The sequence below is a fragment of the Suricata suricatta genome, chromosome 2 (assembly GCF_006229205.1).
Source record: "Suricata suricatta isolate VVHF042 chromosome 2, meerkat_22Aug2017_6uvM2_HiC, whole genome shotgun sequence".
Lineage (NCBI taxonomy): Eukaryota > Metazoa > Chordata > Mammalia > Carnivora > Herpestidae > Suricata > Suricata suricatta.
Window position 1 is genome coordinate 31,974,893 of NC_043701.1, and position 16,109 is coordinate 31,991,001.

At 36.4% G+C, this 16,109-nt stretch overlaps 1 protein-coding gene across 1 annotated transcript in view; it reads left to right on the forward strand.

The window, feature by feature from the left end:
* Positions 1–913: 913 nt before the first annotated feature.
* The window catches only part of ASZ1 (ankyrin repeat, SAM and basic leucine zipper domain containing 1), a 50,353-nt gene continuing 35,157 nt past the window's right edge, over positions 914–16,109 (forward strand). The window contains exons 1-4 of the mRNA XM_029955785.1: positions 914–1,018; positions 1,431–1,530; positions 5,485–5,607; positions 7,990–8,101. Of these exons, the coding sequence (XP_029811645.1) occupies positions 914–1,018; positions 1,431–1,530; positions 5,485–5,607; positions 7,990–8,101 (440 nt within the window). The remainder of the gene's footprint in view (positions 1,019–1,430; positions 1,531–5,484; positions 5,608–7,989; positions 8,102–16,109) is intronic.

Here is a 16,109-nt window from a genome sequence, read left to right on the forward strand (position 1 = left end):
TTATCTCAAGGGACACAAATGTGCCTTATTCCTTGATGGATCTACTTTCCTGCGGCAAAGACAATTAATGTATTACCATTTCATCTAGAAGTTTGATGCAGAAAAGTGAGTTTGAGTTTGGTCAACTTTCACCGGCAGTTGTTTTGCTTACGCGCTCTCTGAATGTATAAATCCTTTCTTCTTCCTAGCACTTTTGATTCGCTCTCTCTTGAACTTCTTCATTGACTGACTTTTTCTTTGGAGCAGCCACACTATCTGGTTGTGAAAGTGTTTCGATGGGCTCAAGTTCCCATATCTAAACTCAAATCTAAGATCACATGAAATATAAAGGAAAAATTCTTCATTTGTGATGGTATTTCCTCCTGGTTCCTTTATCAGCTCCTGTTTGTCTGATGGCTTCTTGAAAATAAGGATAGTGTTTTACTCCTGCCAAGAGTTATCCGTCTCCCAAGAAGGGTGGCATGTTTGACAGTGGGTTTGGCAGAGAGCGGATGAGGGAGAAAGCCTAGTCTTACTTGGCTTTATAATCCCCATTATGCTCCTCTGAAAGTAGGGCATTCCTTTAAGAGAAAAACTTCAAACAAATACCCGAAAAAGAATGAAGAGTTAGTCCCTGAAAGGAACTAGAAGCACCAGCTAGGAGGATGGTGCTCAAATCTTACCAGCGGGTTCAAGAACCCAGCTCCAGCTCTACCACGTTGGGCATTGGGTTCGCCTCCCGTGAACACAGAGCTGGTGGGCGGGCCCGGGGAGGCAAGGGGTGCTACGCATGCCCAAGCGCCTGCGCCTGGGGAACACAAGGCCTCCGCGCTCACACGCACGCCTTCCCACGCAACCCTGCGTGTTCCCCCAGTGCGCAGGCGCCCGCTGAGAGCCCGGGCGTGGCTGTGTGCATTTGGAGACGTTGGCGGGCATGGCGGCAGGCCCACTACGCGGACTGGCAGTGGCCGGTGGAGGCGAGAGTAGTGAGAGCGAGGATGACGGCTGGGAGATTGGGTATCTCGACCGGTCCGTTCAGGTAGCCCGGGAGGCTTCGTTTTGACTGCACCTGGATCAGCGTCCCCTGGCCCTCGAGGGCCGTACCTTGTGAAACCTCGTGTTTCCTCGTCTGTGTTTCTCCAGTGGAAATAACAGGCTTCTTTGGACTCCCAACAAACCCTCATTTTCCCATTTCCTTACTGTTCTTTCCCTCAGATGTGCGTCTTTAGGCCATCAGTGCAGCTCTTCACTTGGATTTGCACCCACGGCATTCATTACGCATTACCTTTAAAGATAATTTTAGTCATGAATTTTTTTTGAACGTTATATATTGCATCCCCCGTACCCCTTCCCCACCCCAGGAAGATGTACTTGAAACCAAACATTGCTTCTGGATGTAGTGGAAATGGAAATATGTATATCTAATTTTTTTTAACTTTCTCCTTTTTTAGAAATTAAAAGGGCCATTACTCCCTGAGGAAAAGAATGAAACATTTAAGAAAGCATTGACCACAGGAGATATTTCATTGGTCCAGGAGCTTCTAGATTCTGGTGAGTGATAAGGGATGATATTTCAATCTAACACAGTTGTCTCCCTTCACAAGGATTCCTTATTTTTAAAAGTTTGAGTTGTTTTTCTACTGGAAGCCCAAAGAATGTTAATGTATCGAGTGTTCGGCATATCTTACTTGACTCTTTGCCTCATTTTCTTCCTCTACCGTCAAATTTGTAATGCCACCCTGTTGTTTCCGTCAGTTCTACCTCCTTCAAGAAGCCTGTTGTGACTAATCCTACCCCACCCTGGTAATTCCGACCCATTCTTCTCAGCATTTACTATGATATGTGTTTCTCCAGATTTTTTTCCTAGTTCTGTACGTTTGGTTACGCTCTTTCCTCGTGCTGGGTGTGGATGCGTACAGTGGGGCCTGAGGTAGGAAATCCCAGTATGTGGATGTCTGTTCCAGCTTCATGGCCGCCTCATTGTGGTTCCGTGGGAAAGTCATTTAAAATTCCAGAGCATCCGTTTCTGTGTGTAAAACATAATAATTCTGTCTGAGGTCCTGTAACATTTTTCTGTGATCAGATTATTATTTTTTTTTCATTACCTGATGTAGGAATGTGAGTTGTTGATAATAATGACTGAGATTATCTGAAGGAGTAACAGGCATTTACTGTCTCCTCATAGATACAAAACATTCACACAAAGTAGACTTTTTCCCTTCCGGTAGTGACATTGCATGGTTTAGTGAAAAGGGAATCATTTTGAAAACAGTGCACACACATCTGGGTTTGATTACTAGCTCTGCCATTTGCTGACTTTGTCATCTTGACCGAGTGATCAAACCTTCCTAAGCTTTAATGGCCCCATTTTTAAAATGGAGCTGCATGATATCAAAGGGTTTGGGGGGAGTATTAAAATGAAAGAATACATAAAGATCTTAGAACATACATACATTATGTAAATTTTAGCTGTTGTAACAAAAAAGAAGGATCTGTGACTTTGAATAGAACTTGAATTTGTAATGGAAGAATGAAACCGAGTAAAATTTGCGTAATAGAAACAGGCCTAATGCCTAATATGAACATGTAGGAGTGTGCATGGTGCTGAGTGGAATGGAATAGGCAGAAGTTTGCTTTAGAAAAGAGTTTCCCTTGGGGCTTGAGTTTGTCCTGGGACTAAAAGCAGTGAGTCCCTTTAGGTGGAGGCTCCTAAAGGATTAGGACTTGAAAAGACCTACTGGTAAAGTAGGTATTTAGTGGACTTTTAAAATTTTGTTTTTAGGGGCAGCTGGGTGACTCAGTCAGTGGGCTGTTGAGCATCTGCTCAGGTCATGATCTCGTGGTCCGTGGGTTTGAGCTCCCCATCAGGCTTCGTGCTGATGGCTCAGGACCTGGCGCCTGCTTCAGATTCTGTATCTCCTCTCTCTGCCCCCCCCCCCGCCCCCATCCATGCTCTGCCTCTGCCTCTCTCAAAAATAAACTTTAAAATTTTTTTCTAATTTTGTTTCTAACTACAAAAATTTTTTAAATTATTTTTCAAAAGACAATAACATATATGTATAAGTAGAAAGATACCTTTGTTCCTACTTTCACCCCCAGTGCCCTGAAGTCTTACCTCCACAGGTAACTATTCTTTTAGTGTTTCCTAGTTTCCTTCCAGATGTCATTATTTCACACTTTTAAAATAAATTTTTAGGTTTTTGCCTCTCAAAGTCATTCTTGGTTTTGATACATATTTCTGTATCAGGTGAAAAGTTTAATAAAAAATGAATGTTCCCTTTGAGTCAGCTACTTCTAACAGTTCAAAGGTGTCTCCAGTTTTTGCTATTCTGTTAATATGTTCAGTTCTCTTTAAATTATTAAATATTTCAGATATTCTAAAAGGTATGGCAATTTCCTTATTCCTGGGGATACCACTTTCCTATAGTTAGTATTTATCATTCCTATGCATATCTTTATATTTTTATTGAATATGTATGTATCCCCAAACCAGATAGTGTTACTTTGAATGTTTTTGAGCTACCATCATGTACTATTTCGATCCTTTTAAACTTACCATTTTACACTATGCCTAGAACATAATAGGTGATTAATAATTTACTTTTTGAGCATTAAAAGGTAATGATGATTGAGAATTTTTATTCTAAAATGCCACTGTTACCTTCTTCACATCTTTACCTTTTTACCTTTGGTGTCACTGGTGGAGCAGTAATGTCAACAAGGAAAGAATAATGAGAATATAAAATAATCTTTTTTCTCATCTCATTCATATGCTTTCAGTTGCAGCAGTTGGAAGAGGAAAATTGATTAGAGAAGATTAGTATGCTAGCAGTGTATGTATGTACTAAGATGGTTTTATCTTGTTTTCTCCCAGGAATTCTCAAGCACCTTTTATCAATTAAAGTTAGGCAGTTGGGGATTTGACATATAGAATTTTTCAGCAACTTAATGTTCCTACGGGGAAAAAAAAAGTCAAGTTCTCCCCACAAACAAGTTTTCATTCGTTTGGAGGTGATATGACCTTCATCGTCAAAGGTTATGCTTCAAAGGGAACGCATTATAGCCAGAGACTATAAAACCTGTAAATTATAAGATGTTACAGGGAGGCCTGCAGTGTTTTTCACATACAGATGTTCTTTCTTTGTTTTTTATTTAAATTTTTTTAGTGTTTCTAATTTATTTTTGAGAGAGAGAGAGAGAGAGAGCGTGAGCAGGGGAGGGTCAGAGAGAGAGGGAGACAGAATCCGAAGACAGGCTCCAGGCTCTGAGCTAGCTGTCAGCACAGAGCCTGATGCGGGGCTCGAACCCACGAATCGTGAAATCATGACCTGAGCTGAAGCCGGATGCTCAACCGACTGAGCCACCCAGTCACCCCTAGGTTTTCTTTGAAGCAGAAAAAAGTTCTGGTTTTTTCCTAACATTAGCCAATATTTCTTAATTCAAAGAGAGAGATTTCCACTTAAGATCTCTTTATAGAAATGGCTTTTACCTAAGTTTAATGAGTTGTCTTCACTGCCTCATTGTATCTCTGTCTTCATATCACATTATCTGTGACCCTCTTCAGTCCGAGATCCAAACCCAGATCAGTTCAATCATTTTTTTTTCTTTTTTATATGACCACATCAGTCAGTGCCATTGGAGAAAATCAAATGACTTCAGGGATTTGTATCATTAATGATTTGAGGATTTTAGAGTCTGCTGGCTCTTGTCCTTTCTTTACAGTTATTATTTATCTCTTCCTGTCCCAGGAATTGACTAAAACTTCTTCTTGGGGTGCCTGGATGGCTCAGTCAGCTGAGCATATGGCTCTTAATTCCAGCTCAGGTCATGATCTCAGAGTTCGTGGGATTGAGCCTTGAGTTGATAGCATGTAGCCTGCTTGGGATTCTCTCCCTCCCTCTATCTCTACCCTGTTCACCAGCCCTCTCTCTCAAAATAAATAAATAAACTTTAAAAAAAAAAAAAACCTCAACTTTTGATTACTCCTCAGTCCTGATACTTCATCCATTCTCTTTATTCTAGCTCAGTGCTTATCTTTGATTTCTCAAAGGCAGAATTGGGTAGTCATTTTTTAATTCTTTCCCATTATTTCTTAAATCACCTTTAAATTCTAATGAGTTTTGGAATTTTTGGAATGTCCTTCTGTTTCCCTCTCGCTCTGTCTCCACTGTGCTTGTTCTGACTTTTGCACAAACTTCTGTCCTCATAACTGGTCTCCCTGCCTCCTGTACCACTCTAAACAGTGGTACCTATATTGTTTTTTATAATACAGATATAATGATGCCAATCGTTGGCTCACCCAGTACAGTCTGTATTTTTTAATTTCTTCTAATAAAGTCCAGGTGTAACTATTTTCCATTTTTCTGAAATGATTATTACCAAGAAATCCCTTCAGTTATAAAGTACGTGATATATGGCATTATGCACAGCACTTTAAGTATATGAAGGTGGCAGTGATTTTTCTTTTGGTGGGGGGCTGCCCAAAGCTTGTTTTTGTATTGACAGGCGTTAACGTGGATTCCAGCTTTCAGTATGGATGGACTCCCCTTATGTATGCTGCTAGTGTTTCTAACGTAGAGCTGGTTCGAGTCCTTTTGGATAGAGGTGCTAATGCAAGCTTTGATAAGGGTAAGATGTTTTCAATCTTTAAAACGTGAATATTTACTTTGTATATGTCTGTAGAGCCTAATTGTAGTCTTTTTAGGGATTGTGATGTACATTCTTCATGTTCCATTTTTATATCTTCACTTTAAAATAAACCTTTGTCCTTAACAAAATATAAGGTAAGATGTTGAGGTAACTTAACTATGTTTACTGTGATTTTCTTGATTCCCAAGAAGCTATTTTGCAAAGTGAAAAGAACTAAAGCAACTTGAAAACCAAATGTTCGTATTAGTTATATTATGTAATTATGATACAAAGTTAAATTAAAAACTATACATTTTTTGGAAAAACTCCAAAGAAGTAGTGGATTCCATTTATAACATCGTAATAACTGGTTGTTATTACCTACCTTTAACTATGGTAGAGGGTTTGAGTTACATTTTAAAGGACATGTGCATTGAAAGAAAACATCAAAAAGCTGATAATTTTGTTAAAAATTCCTTGAAATTTCATCTTTGTGGGTGCCTCGGTGGCACAGTTGGGTAAGCGTTAGACTCTCGATCTCGGCTCAGGTTGTGATCTCACAATTCATGAGTTTAAGCCCCAAATTGGGCTCTTAACTGATGGCACAGAACCTACTTGGGATTCTCTCTCCTTCTTTCTTCTCCTCCCCTGCTTGTGCTGTCTCTCTCTCTCCCTCAAAAGGAACAAACTTTAAAAATGTTTTTATTAAGAAAATCAGTCTTTAGATTTTAAAACTCTTGAGTTATATCACCTACAGTTGTTTCAGAGGTAGCTTATTAAATCCATATGTCTTTGTCATTAAATAATTTCTACCCAGTACTGCTTTGAATGCTTTTGAAAAATAAGAGTATATGTGCAAATCCAGTTAAATTATTTTATTGAATTATTGTTTACTTATTTTTAACAAGTTTCCAGTGGGCAATTAAATTCATTTCATAGTTCAGATATATATATTTCATTGTAGAACTCATTTTCACATTCATTTTTTATCTGCATTAGGAATTTGTAAACCCATTTCTATGCTATTTTCTTACCTATGTATTTTGTATAAATTCCCATCTTACCATTAATTTCATGTATAATCTGCTGCTGTGATAGGTTTTTCTTTTAATATGTCATTTAAAAATATCACCCAGTGAGGGCCACCTGGATGGTTCAGTAGTTAAGCATTCAATTCCTGGTTTCAGCTCAGGTCATGATCTCCTAGTTCATGAGTTTGAGCCCCACGTCAGGCTCTGCTTGAGAGTCTCTCTTTCTCTCTCTCTCTCTCTCTCTCTCTCTCTCTCTGTCCCACTCCTGTTCATGCTCATGCTTGCTTGCTTTCAAAATAAATAAACTTAAAAATTTTTTACAATAAAAATAAAAAATATATTACCCAATGAAAGCTGTACTTAGGAATAAAATTTCTGAGAGTGTATAAAATATTCTTAAAAAATTAATAGTTTTCTTAACTATAGAGAACAAATTGATGGTTACCAGAAGAGAGGTGGATGGTGGCGGTGGGGGGGAGGGGGCAGGGGATGAGTTAAATAGGTAGTGGGGATTAACAAGAGCATTTGTTGTGATGAGCACTGGGTGTTTTATGTAAGTTCACTAAATTGCTCACCTCATACTGTTATGCTGTATATTAACAACTGGAATTTAAATAAAAACTTAAAAAATAGAAACTAAAAAGAAAGAAATAAAAGCCTTCTTTCTCTGCTTCTTATAATCAGAGGAATACCTTACAGTTATAAAATACAGTAGTTTGTTTTTCACAGCATGTTCACATAAATTCTTTTATATATTCAACAGTAGTCCCATCAGGTAAAGAGGAAAGCTTCCTATATATATAAATGAGGTCTTTTTTTTTTTAAATGTTTGTTTCTTTTTGAGAGAGAAAGAGACAGAGTGGGCGAGGGGCAGAGAGAGGGAGACACAGAATCTGAAGCAGGCTCCAGGCTCTGAGCTGTCAGCACAGAGCTCGATGCGGGGCTCAAACCCACGAACCATGAGATCATGACCTGAGCCAAAGTCCGAGGCTTAACCGACTGAGCCACTCAGGTCCCCCCCATTCCCATTTTTCGACTGCAGGTTCAGCAAGGCAAATTTTAATCAGCCAAAAACTGTTCACCTCCAGGCAGCATCTCTACATAGAGCCTATGTTATTACCACTTTCCTGTTTTCTTGAAGAAAAGGAATAGGGAATGGAAATTAAGAAATGAATTGTAGATGTACTTTGGAGATTAAGGCAGTTCATCCTTTATGTCATTTTTTGTTAAAGGAAGACAAAGCTATCTACTAAGAGTAAGAGATTTGGGAATAGGTTATAAAATTTTGAATGCTGAAAGGAGTCAGTTAGATACACTTCTTGATATGTGTGTGGGGATCCTCACTTTACAGATAAGCAAACTATTTTGGTAACTGCATGCTCTGCACGTGGCTCAGAGAAACAGATCTTGAAGTGCGTAGATCTACTGCTTTCAAGAAATGCTGATCCAAATGTTGCTTGTAGGTAAGAATCTCATTACCTATTCCAAAATTATGGAGAGTTTTATTTGATTATCAGCCTGTTAAACATTTGATAGCATGATTTTCTTAAAAATCATGAACAATTTGTGTTCATATACAAATGGCCATATAGTTGAATGAAAATGGGTCATATTGTCATGGTTCCCACTGTATAAGATTATCACAGGAAGTGCATATCCTGAAAGTAGTCTTTGAGTTTTTAATTTTTAGAGGAATGTTCTAAGAATTTGAAATGAGAAGGAAAGGAAAGGAAGACAATGAACTATATAATTTCCTATGACTCATATACTCTAAAGAATAGTTAAGCTATATAATATTAAACCCTTTAGAACTTTCTCTGTATAACAGTTACCTGGTAACCAATTCTACACGAATATGAAAAATTCCAAAATAATACATTGATATGTTTTAATTTTCCTAAGACTTTTCCAGTTATGTTATGTCATATCAGTAACAGTGCCCAGATGTGTAGAAAACAACCTGTAACTGTATCTTGGATCTGTTGAAATGTCAGTAATTTAAAAAAATGAATCATAGAGCTTAAAATTTCTGTTACTAACTTCTTTCTTGGCTCTATCTTCGTGTTAAATCTCTTTCTGTTTTATTTAATCTTCAAAATGAATAGAGTAGGAAGTAGGCTTTCTAACAAATATGTCTAGCATGAATAGAGTTATTATTCATAATTCATGAATTCAAATAATAGAGATCTAGTGCCTGATAATAGAAATAACTTTACTTGATTATAGAAGTTTTTGTTTCCCTAATTTAGTTTAGTTTCTGTGACACCCAGGCAGAAGGGGTCTGTTTTTTCTCCCAGTGGACACTTGGTAATATCTGGAAACATTTTTAATTGTCCCATCTGGGAGATTCTGCTGGTTTAGACTGTGCCAATGGCATAACCGGTAGAGGCCAAGGGTTCTGCTAAACATCCTACAGTACATAGGACAGCCTCAAAACAGAAGTATCCATCTCGAAGTGTCCTGGTGCCAAGGTTGAGAAACTAGTGTGAGAAAAGTCAGGCTTATAGGGTGAATAATCAGATTTAATGAATAAAGATTTTTTAAACGTCTGGAAAGAAACTACCTGCAAATTTTTAGCAAATTGATTCACAGAAACTTTTATTCTGTTATATATGGTATAATCTCTAGTTAGATGTAAATTTTGGATTTGACTATACTTTGGAATTGGGAATTCCAAGATACCTAGGTAAAGTAAGCCTTGATGGGTTCAATAATTTTAATTTTTACATTTAGAAGTGGCTTATGACAAGATTTGCCTTTCTGGATTCAACGGGAAATTGGTTTTTGCTGGTGCTTTTCAATTTTTATTTTATTTTATGTTTTTACTGCTTCTGCACTGTATTATAGAGAGTAAAGTCTTTACCTTTCCAGTCACTTGCCATCTTGAAACGCGGGGAAGGGAGGTCAGGCAAGCCGTTGTCATAGGTTCTAGACTTTTCTGCTTCCATAAGAACAAGAAGGAGTTTTTTTTTAGATACACAGGATATATTTGGGGGAAAATATTCCATTTGAATTAAAATAACATTAGCATCTCAAGCTAAAACTACAGGGCAGTGACATAATTTTAAGATGGAAAACCCTAGAAAAGCTGATAAATCTGAAAGATTATAAAATTTGGATGGATATGTACTCAACTAAAATAGAGAATTATACAGCATAGTTGAAGAAAAGAAAATTGGCATTTAATTAACAAATATGAGAAATACCTGAAAAACTATTCAGTTGCTTTTATATTAGTGCTTAAAGCATAAAGCAGTGAAACAATTAAATTGTGTTTTCTTGCAGAAAATAAGGATCTTAATAGAGCTGAAAAGAGTAAGTCATGGGACATAGTGCTTTTAGGCTGCAAATTTTTTAAGAGGTATAGCATTAGAGAACAGATGGGGACAGTGTGGTGGCAGCATACAAGAAAAGGTCTCAGGACACAGGGAGAGTGCAATAAGATTTGATGGAATTTTATAAATAATTCATTAGCCATGATAAAAATCAAAACCTGTTAGAAGATCAGGACTTTTAGTTTCAGTCCTTTTCCTTCCTTCCTCTAACCCTCTTTCCTTTGCTTTTTAAAAACAATTTTTATGGTGGTAAAGTGTGTGGTAAAAACATAAAATTTGCCGTTTTAACCATTTTAAGCATATAATTTAGTGTATTTTTCTACTATAAATTTTGGTCCCATGCATCTGAAGTTTACAGCCTTTTTGAGCATTTCTCTTTTTTCTAGCCTGAGCTCCAAGTTGAGCTAAAGAGACAAGCAACTTCCATCTGTTCTTCCAATACCTCTGCTCTTTTGTTTCACTTACTGAATTGTTTCTTGGGAAATCACATTTGGTGTCTGCTGCTGTTTTGCTGAAACACTTTAATGCAGCTTAGTCATATTTAGCCCTAAACACAGGTGGCGTGCGATCATTCTACTTGGAACTTGGCAATTGTGCCATAGTGTAGACTAATATTCCTTTTTTTCTTTTTCTACTGATAATGTAGTAACCAATGACATTATAAATTATTAAAGTCTAAAAGGTCTATATTAGATTTTTGGATGTATGAGAAAATTTGAAACATTCTTCAGTCTAGCCTTAAATTTGGAGTTGAAATTTTTGTTAGAGTAATAATAGTAATTATAAAGTATATATAATTAACATTTCAGTTTTTAGGAATCGTGTGGGTGTTTTTCTGCAGGTGTTCTGAAACATTTTTTATGTTAAAAAGATTTTTTTTTTACATTTAGGGAGAATTTTTCTGGCAGAGAAGTTTATTATATTCAGATTACTCAGACATGAGATAAGGTTTTATAAAATCATGTGGCATTTTAATTTTAATAGATGTCTTTATTATTGTTGATAAGACAGTACACATTAACTGATACCCAAGGTTTTGACGTAATCAATGTGGGATTGTTAACTTACTGAATGTTACTGCCTGTGTTAACAGACAAAATACTCTGGGAAAAATTTTACTTTCCTTCTCAGAATATAAATTTAGTTGTAAATGTCACTGGAGCAGTTTGGTAGATTGAGGTGTAATTTTGGATTACAAGATTAACTTGTTTCCTTAGTCATAAGTAAATACGTAACATATCTTTGCTCTGAAAACTTAGGCTGAGGTCACAATAATAGTCTCAGAAATAATTTTTTAAAAGAGCTTATTTAGAAAGCAATACCTGAAATTATTTTGTGATTTTTTTTCTTCATGTAGAGTTTTATAAGTCACCTATGCTATCTTCTGTGCATCTTTTTATTTACCTGTGTTTTCTTTATCTGCACTTAGAAACTGTGTTAGCAGTTTTACATGTATAAACAGTGACAAATACCTTAATGTTGCCTTGCAATAGGGCATGGCATTAATATTGCTGTTCACATACCCGAAAATCTACTTGGTCCTTTTGAAAGCACAGAATGGAGAAGATAGAGGTGAGAAAAGTTAGTTGATAAAAGCCCTTGACACTAATCTCTGAAAACACATGCACAGAAACCAAGACTTTAAAACAAACAAACAAGTAGCTTCCAAATTCTTACTTGACTTTGTTGTATTGGGATCTAGCGCCACTGGTAAGTGGTGTGTTGGCCACTAAACTTCCACTTGGAAGAGACCCATACCACTTCTTATTTTATCATGGTCACGAGGTCATATCTAGCTTCAAGGGAGTTGAGGAAGTATAATCCTACTGTGTCACAGAAGATTCAGCAGTATTGGGTGGACAGTTCTGATGATTTACCATGTCACCTTAAATGTATTTTCTTCAGGACACAACTGTATTTCCTTTTTACTGTGCTCAAAGTAATAATTTTGAGTTTTGAACATAAATTTGTGATGAGGAAAATTGGTATTTGTCTCAAGTTTTTTCATTCACTTTTATATATAATCTGTCTCTATAAAAAATTGTTTTTTTTAATGTCTCTTAAAATCGGAGCCCTTGCATGGCTCAAGTCAGTTAAGTGTTGGGCTCAAGTCCTGATCTTACAGTTAGTGAGATGGCATCCTGCATGGGGCTCTGTGCTGACAGTGTGGAGCCTTCTTGGGATTCTCACTCTCCCTTTCTCTCTGCCCGTCACTCATGCATGCACACATGTACACCCTCTCAAAATAAGTAAATTAACATTACAAAAATGTTATAATGTCTCTTAAATTCATTGCAACTTTGATATTTATAATTCTACCTTAAAGGGCACTTTAATAGCCTTCTCTATGACATTTTTTACTTTATTCTGTCTGTACTTTAGTCAATCTTGTCTGCTGTTAAGATATGTTACAGGAAGGAACACACTTCCTTTTGTCTATTAAGTGAAATCCAAAAATCTGTAATTTGATCCCACCTTAATTACTTCTCAGTACTTTCTAATATCTAACTTCTTTTTCATTCTGTTTCAACATTATTCCTCAGATACACAGTCATTCCTACCTTTATGGTTTTCCTTTTGTTGTTCTCCAGTTTGGAACATCTTCTTCCCTCACTGTGCATTCAAATTGTGTTTTCAGGTGCCAGATTAATAGTCTATAGTGCTCTCTTATGTTAAGCCCACAAGAGTACTTTTGTTCATAAGCTATGATTTCAGAAAGGTGATTATCTTATTGAGGACATTTTTATACATCTCTTGTTGTTCTTTCATTGTTTTCCTGTAGGAAAGTCTGGATTTCCCTGTGAGCCACTTGACTACCCTAGTACCATACATATTTTTTTTATTTCTTCACAGCTCTTTCACGTGATCTTAATCAAGTTCTTATTGATTTTAATAGAATTGACACAGAATTATTTGTCTATTTTATTTCCAAAACTTAACTGAAACATAGTATTTGTGAAGTAATATATTAACCCATTTATACCACAGAAAACATGAAACATGACTTAGAGGCTGAATGTCTGGGTCCAAATACTATCTCAACAACTTGTCTAAGCTACTATAACCATTAAGTCTTTTTGAAACAATTAAGTCTCAGTTTCTTCACTGATTGGTAGATATGATACCGAACTAGCTAGCAAGGTAGCTATGAAAATTAAAATAAGACAGTGAATATGCAGATAGTTAATATGCTGTCAATTTCATAGTAGGTGCTTACCAAATGTCACATTTACTTAAATTGGTAATATTTCCTGTGCTTTTTTATAAGATCCACAATTTTTTTTCTTTACATTTATTTATTTATTTTTAAATGTTTTTTATTTATTTTTGAGAGAGAGAGAGAGAGACAGCGTGAGCAGGGGAGGGTCAGAGAGAGAGGGAGACACAGAATCCAAAGCAGGCTCCAGGCTCTGAGCTAGCTGTCAGCACAGAGCTTGACGCCAAACTCGAACCCACGAAACGTGAGATCATGACCTGAGCCGAAGCCGGACGCTTAACTGACTGAACCACCCAGGTGCCCCTACATTTATTTATTTTTGAGAGAGAGAGAGACAGAACATGAGCAGGGAGGGGCATAGAGAGAAGGAGACACAGAATCTGAAGCAGGCTCCAGGCTCTGAGCAAGCATTCAGCACATGAGCAAGCATTCAGCACAGAGCCCAATGTGGGGCTTGAACCCACGAACCATGAGATCATGACCTGAACTGAAGTCAGATACTTAACTGACTGAGCCACCCAGGTGCCCCAAGCCACAATTTCTTAAACACGTACTTCTTATTGATTTATAAAATCAAGCTGATGAGTTTTTTACTGTTTTCTTCAAACATTTTTATCACTTTAATAAGTAGGTACATAAGTAAGTATATTCTTATCTTTTGTTTTGACAGGAATTTAAAAATGATAATTTAAATATTTCAGTATGACGAATATCTGGATTACTAGTGTGGGTTAGCAGTAAATGAGAGTTGGGGATGTGGAAAGAATGGATATGAACTACCCTTTCTAGTAGCTTAACAAGAAAGAAAAGATATAGGATGTTGGCTAAATGGGAAAGTCAGGTACACTATGACTTTAACAGTATTTTAACTTTTCTAACTGCTGAAAGAATGATGTTTTTTCTTAAGTGAAGCTATAGTTTGTATAACACTCCTCAAAAAGATGACCCAGTAGTGAATATAGTATTTTCAAATGCTTTGTAATTAGAAATTATAATCTGTAGGGGTGTCTGGGTGGCTGAGTCGGTTAAGCATCTGACTCTTGATTTCAGGTCAGATCATGATCTCATGGTTTGTGTGTTTAAGTCCTGCATTGGGCTCTGCACTGGCAATGCGAAGCCTGCTTGGGATTCTTTCTCTCTCTTTCTCTCTGCCCCTCTCTGTTTGTGTGCTCTCTCTGTTTCTCTCTTAAATAAACATTTTCTTTTAAAGAGAGAAATTACAATCTATCCTCTTCAGAAGTCTGTCTTGGAACTTTGTTATTGATTAGGTTTAGGCCACCATATACATTTTCACACACAAAGTAATTAATTTGAAATAAGAACCAAACATATTTCTTGTATTCTTTTTTCCACATATCAGTTAGCATCTCTGAAATTGGTATGCCTCCTAAAATTGATGGTGTCATAGCTCATATGAAATACAGTCAGTTTGTTACTTACCTATTTAATAGTTTTGTCTCCAGTTAATTTTTTTAATTCAGGGTTGTCCGTTGGCACTAGAAGTCCTGGAAGAAATGAGCAGTGTAAAAATAACATTTTAAGGTTTCTATCATGATTGAAGTTTTTTCTTAAATATACTCTATTTCAGTGTTTTCCCATCAGAATAGGTTTCTTTTTACATATTAATAGTTTAATAGAAGAATGGATTGTTGACACAATGAAGCATCAGGTAAAAAGAAAGGATTTATCTCTCCATTATGCTACCTTGACACACATATAGATAGTATTTTCATTATTTAGAAGCATACTGCTACAATTATATTTCCTTTTGAAAATTTTCCCCACATTCCAGTGTTATGACAATAGTCGCATGAATGACTATACATAGACGTGAACCCATTCTTGCTGGGAAAGTTTAATATCTCCTTTTGTATGGCTTTGTAGAACTGTACACATTATAATGAGGACCTTAGTCAAGAATTTACTGGATCTTAATTTAACCAAGATACTAATTTTTAATATCCATTGGTACTTATTGTAAAGCATATAAGACTTATTAAAATTAAATAAAAACATTCCAAACTTCTACATATCAAAGATATCCCTCATTTGGTCTTTGAAAAGTCATGTTTTGCCTAGTGATTCTAATACTGCTTTAAATATGTACAGAATAATACAGTGTAGTTAAAGACCTTGTGTATCTTCCCCAGTCATATTCACTTCACGTCTTTATTTTCTGGAGACAAGAAGTCTTGTAATTTGCATGTTTCTTTCCCTGCTCCAGTTGGATTTTATATTAATATATAAATATTTATATAAATATATATAGAAATAATATATTTATAATTCTCTTTACAGTAAAACCTTAGTTTACAAGCATAGTTCATTCCAGAAACATGCTTGTAACCCAAAGCACTTGTATACATCAAAGGAAATTTCCTCATAAGAAATAATGGAAACTCAGATGATTTGTTCCACAACCCAAAAATATTCATATAAAAATGATTATGGGGTGCCTGGATGGCTTAGTTGGTTAAGCGTCACACTTAAGCTCAGTTCTTGCTCTCATGGATTTGTGAGTTTGAGCCCGCATCAGGGTCAGGCTCTGTGCTGACAGCTCAGAGCCTGAAGCCTGCTTTGGATTCTGTTTGTGTTTCTCTCTCTGTCTCTCAAAAATAAATAAACATTAAAAACTTTTTAAAACATGATTATAATACTGGAATACAAAATTAAAGAAAAATAAATTTACCTGCACTTACCTTTGAAAACTTTCATGGCTGGTGTGAGGAAGCCAAGAAAGAGGACCGTTATTGCGTAGGACAACTTTCACTGTCACTAACATAAAATCGCTGCTGTCTTTTGACTCATTGTAATCTTTTTCTGCATGAGGGCAATTGTGTATGTTTGCATGGTTGTTGACTACAGAGCAGTATTACTAAACTCTTGTCGTATGCTATATTTAATGTAACTGGCAAAAAA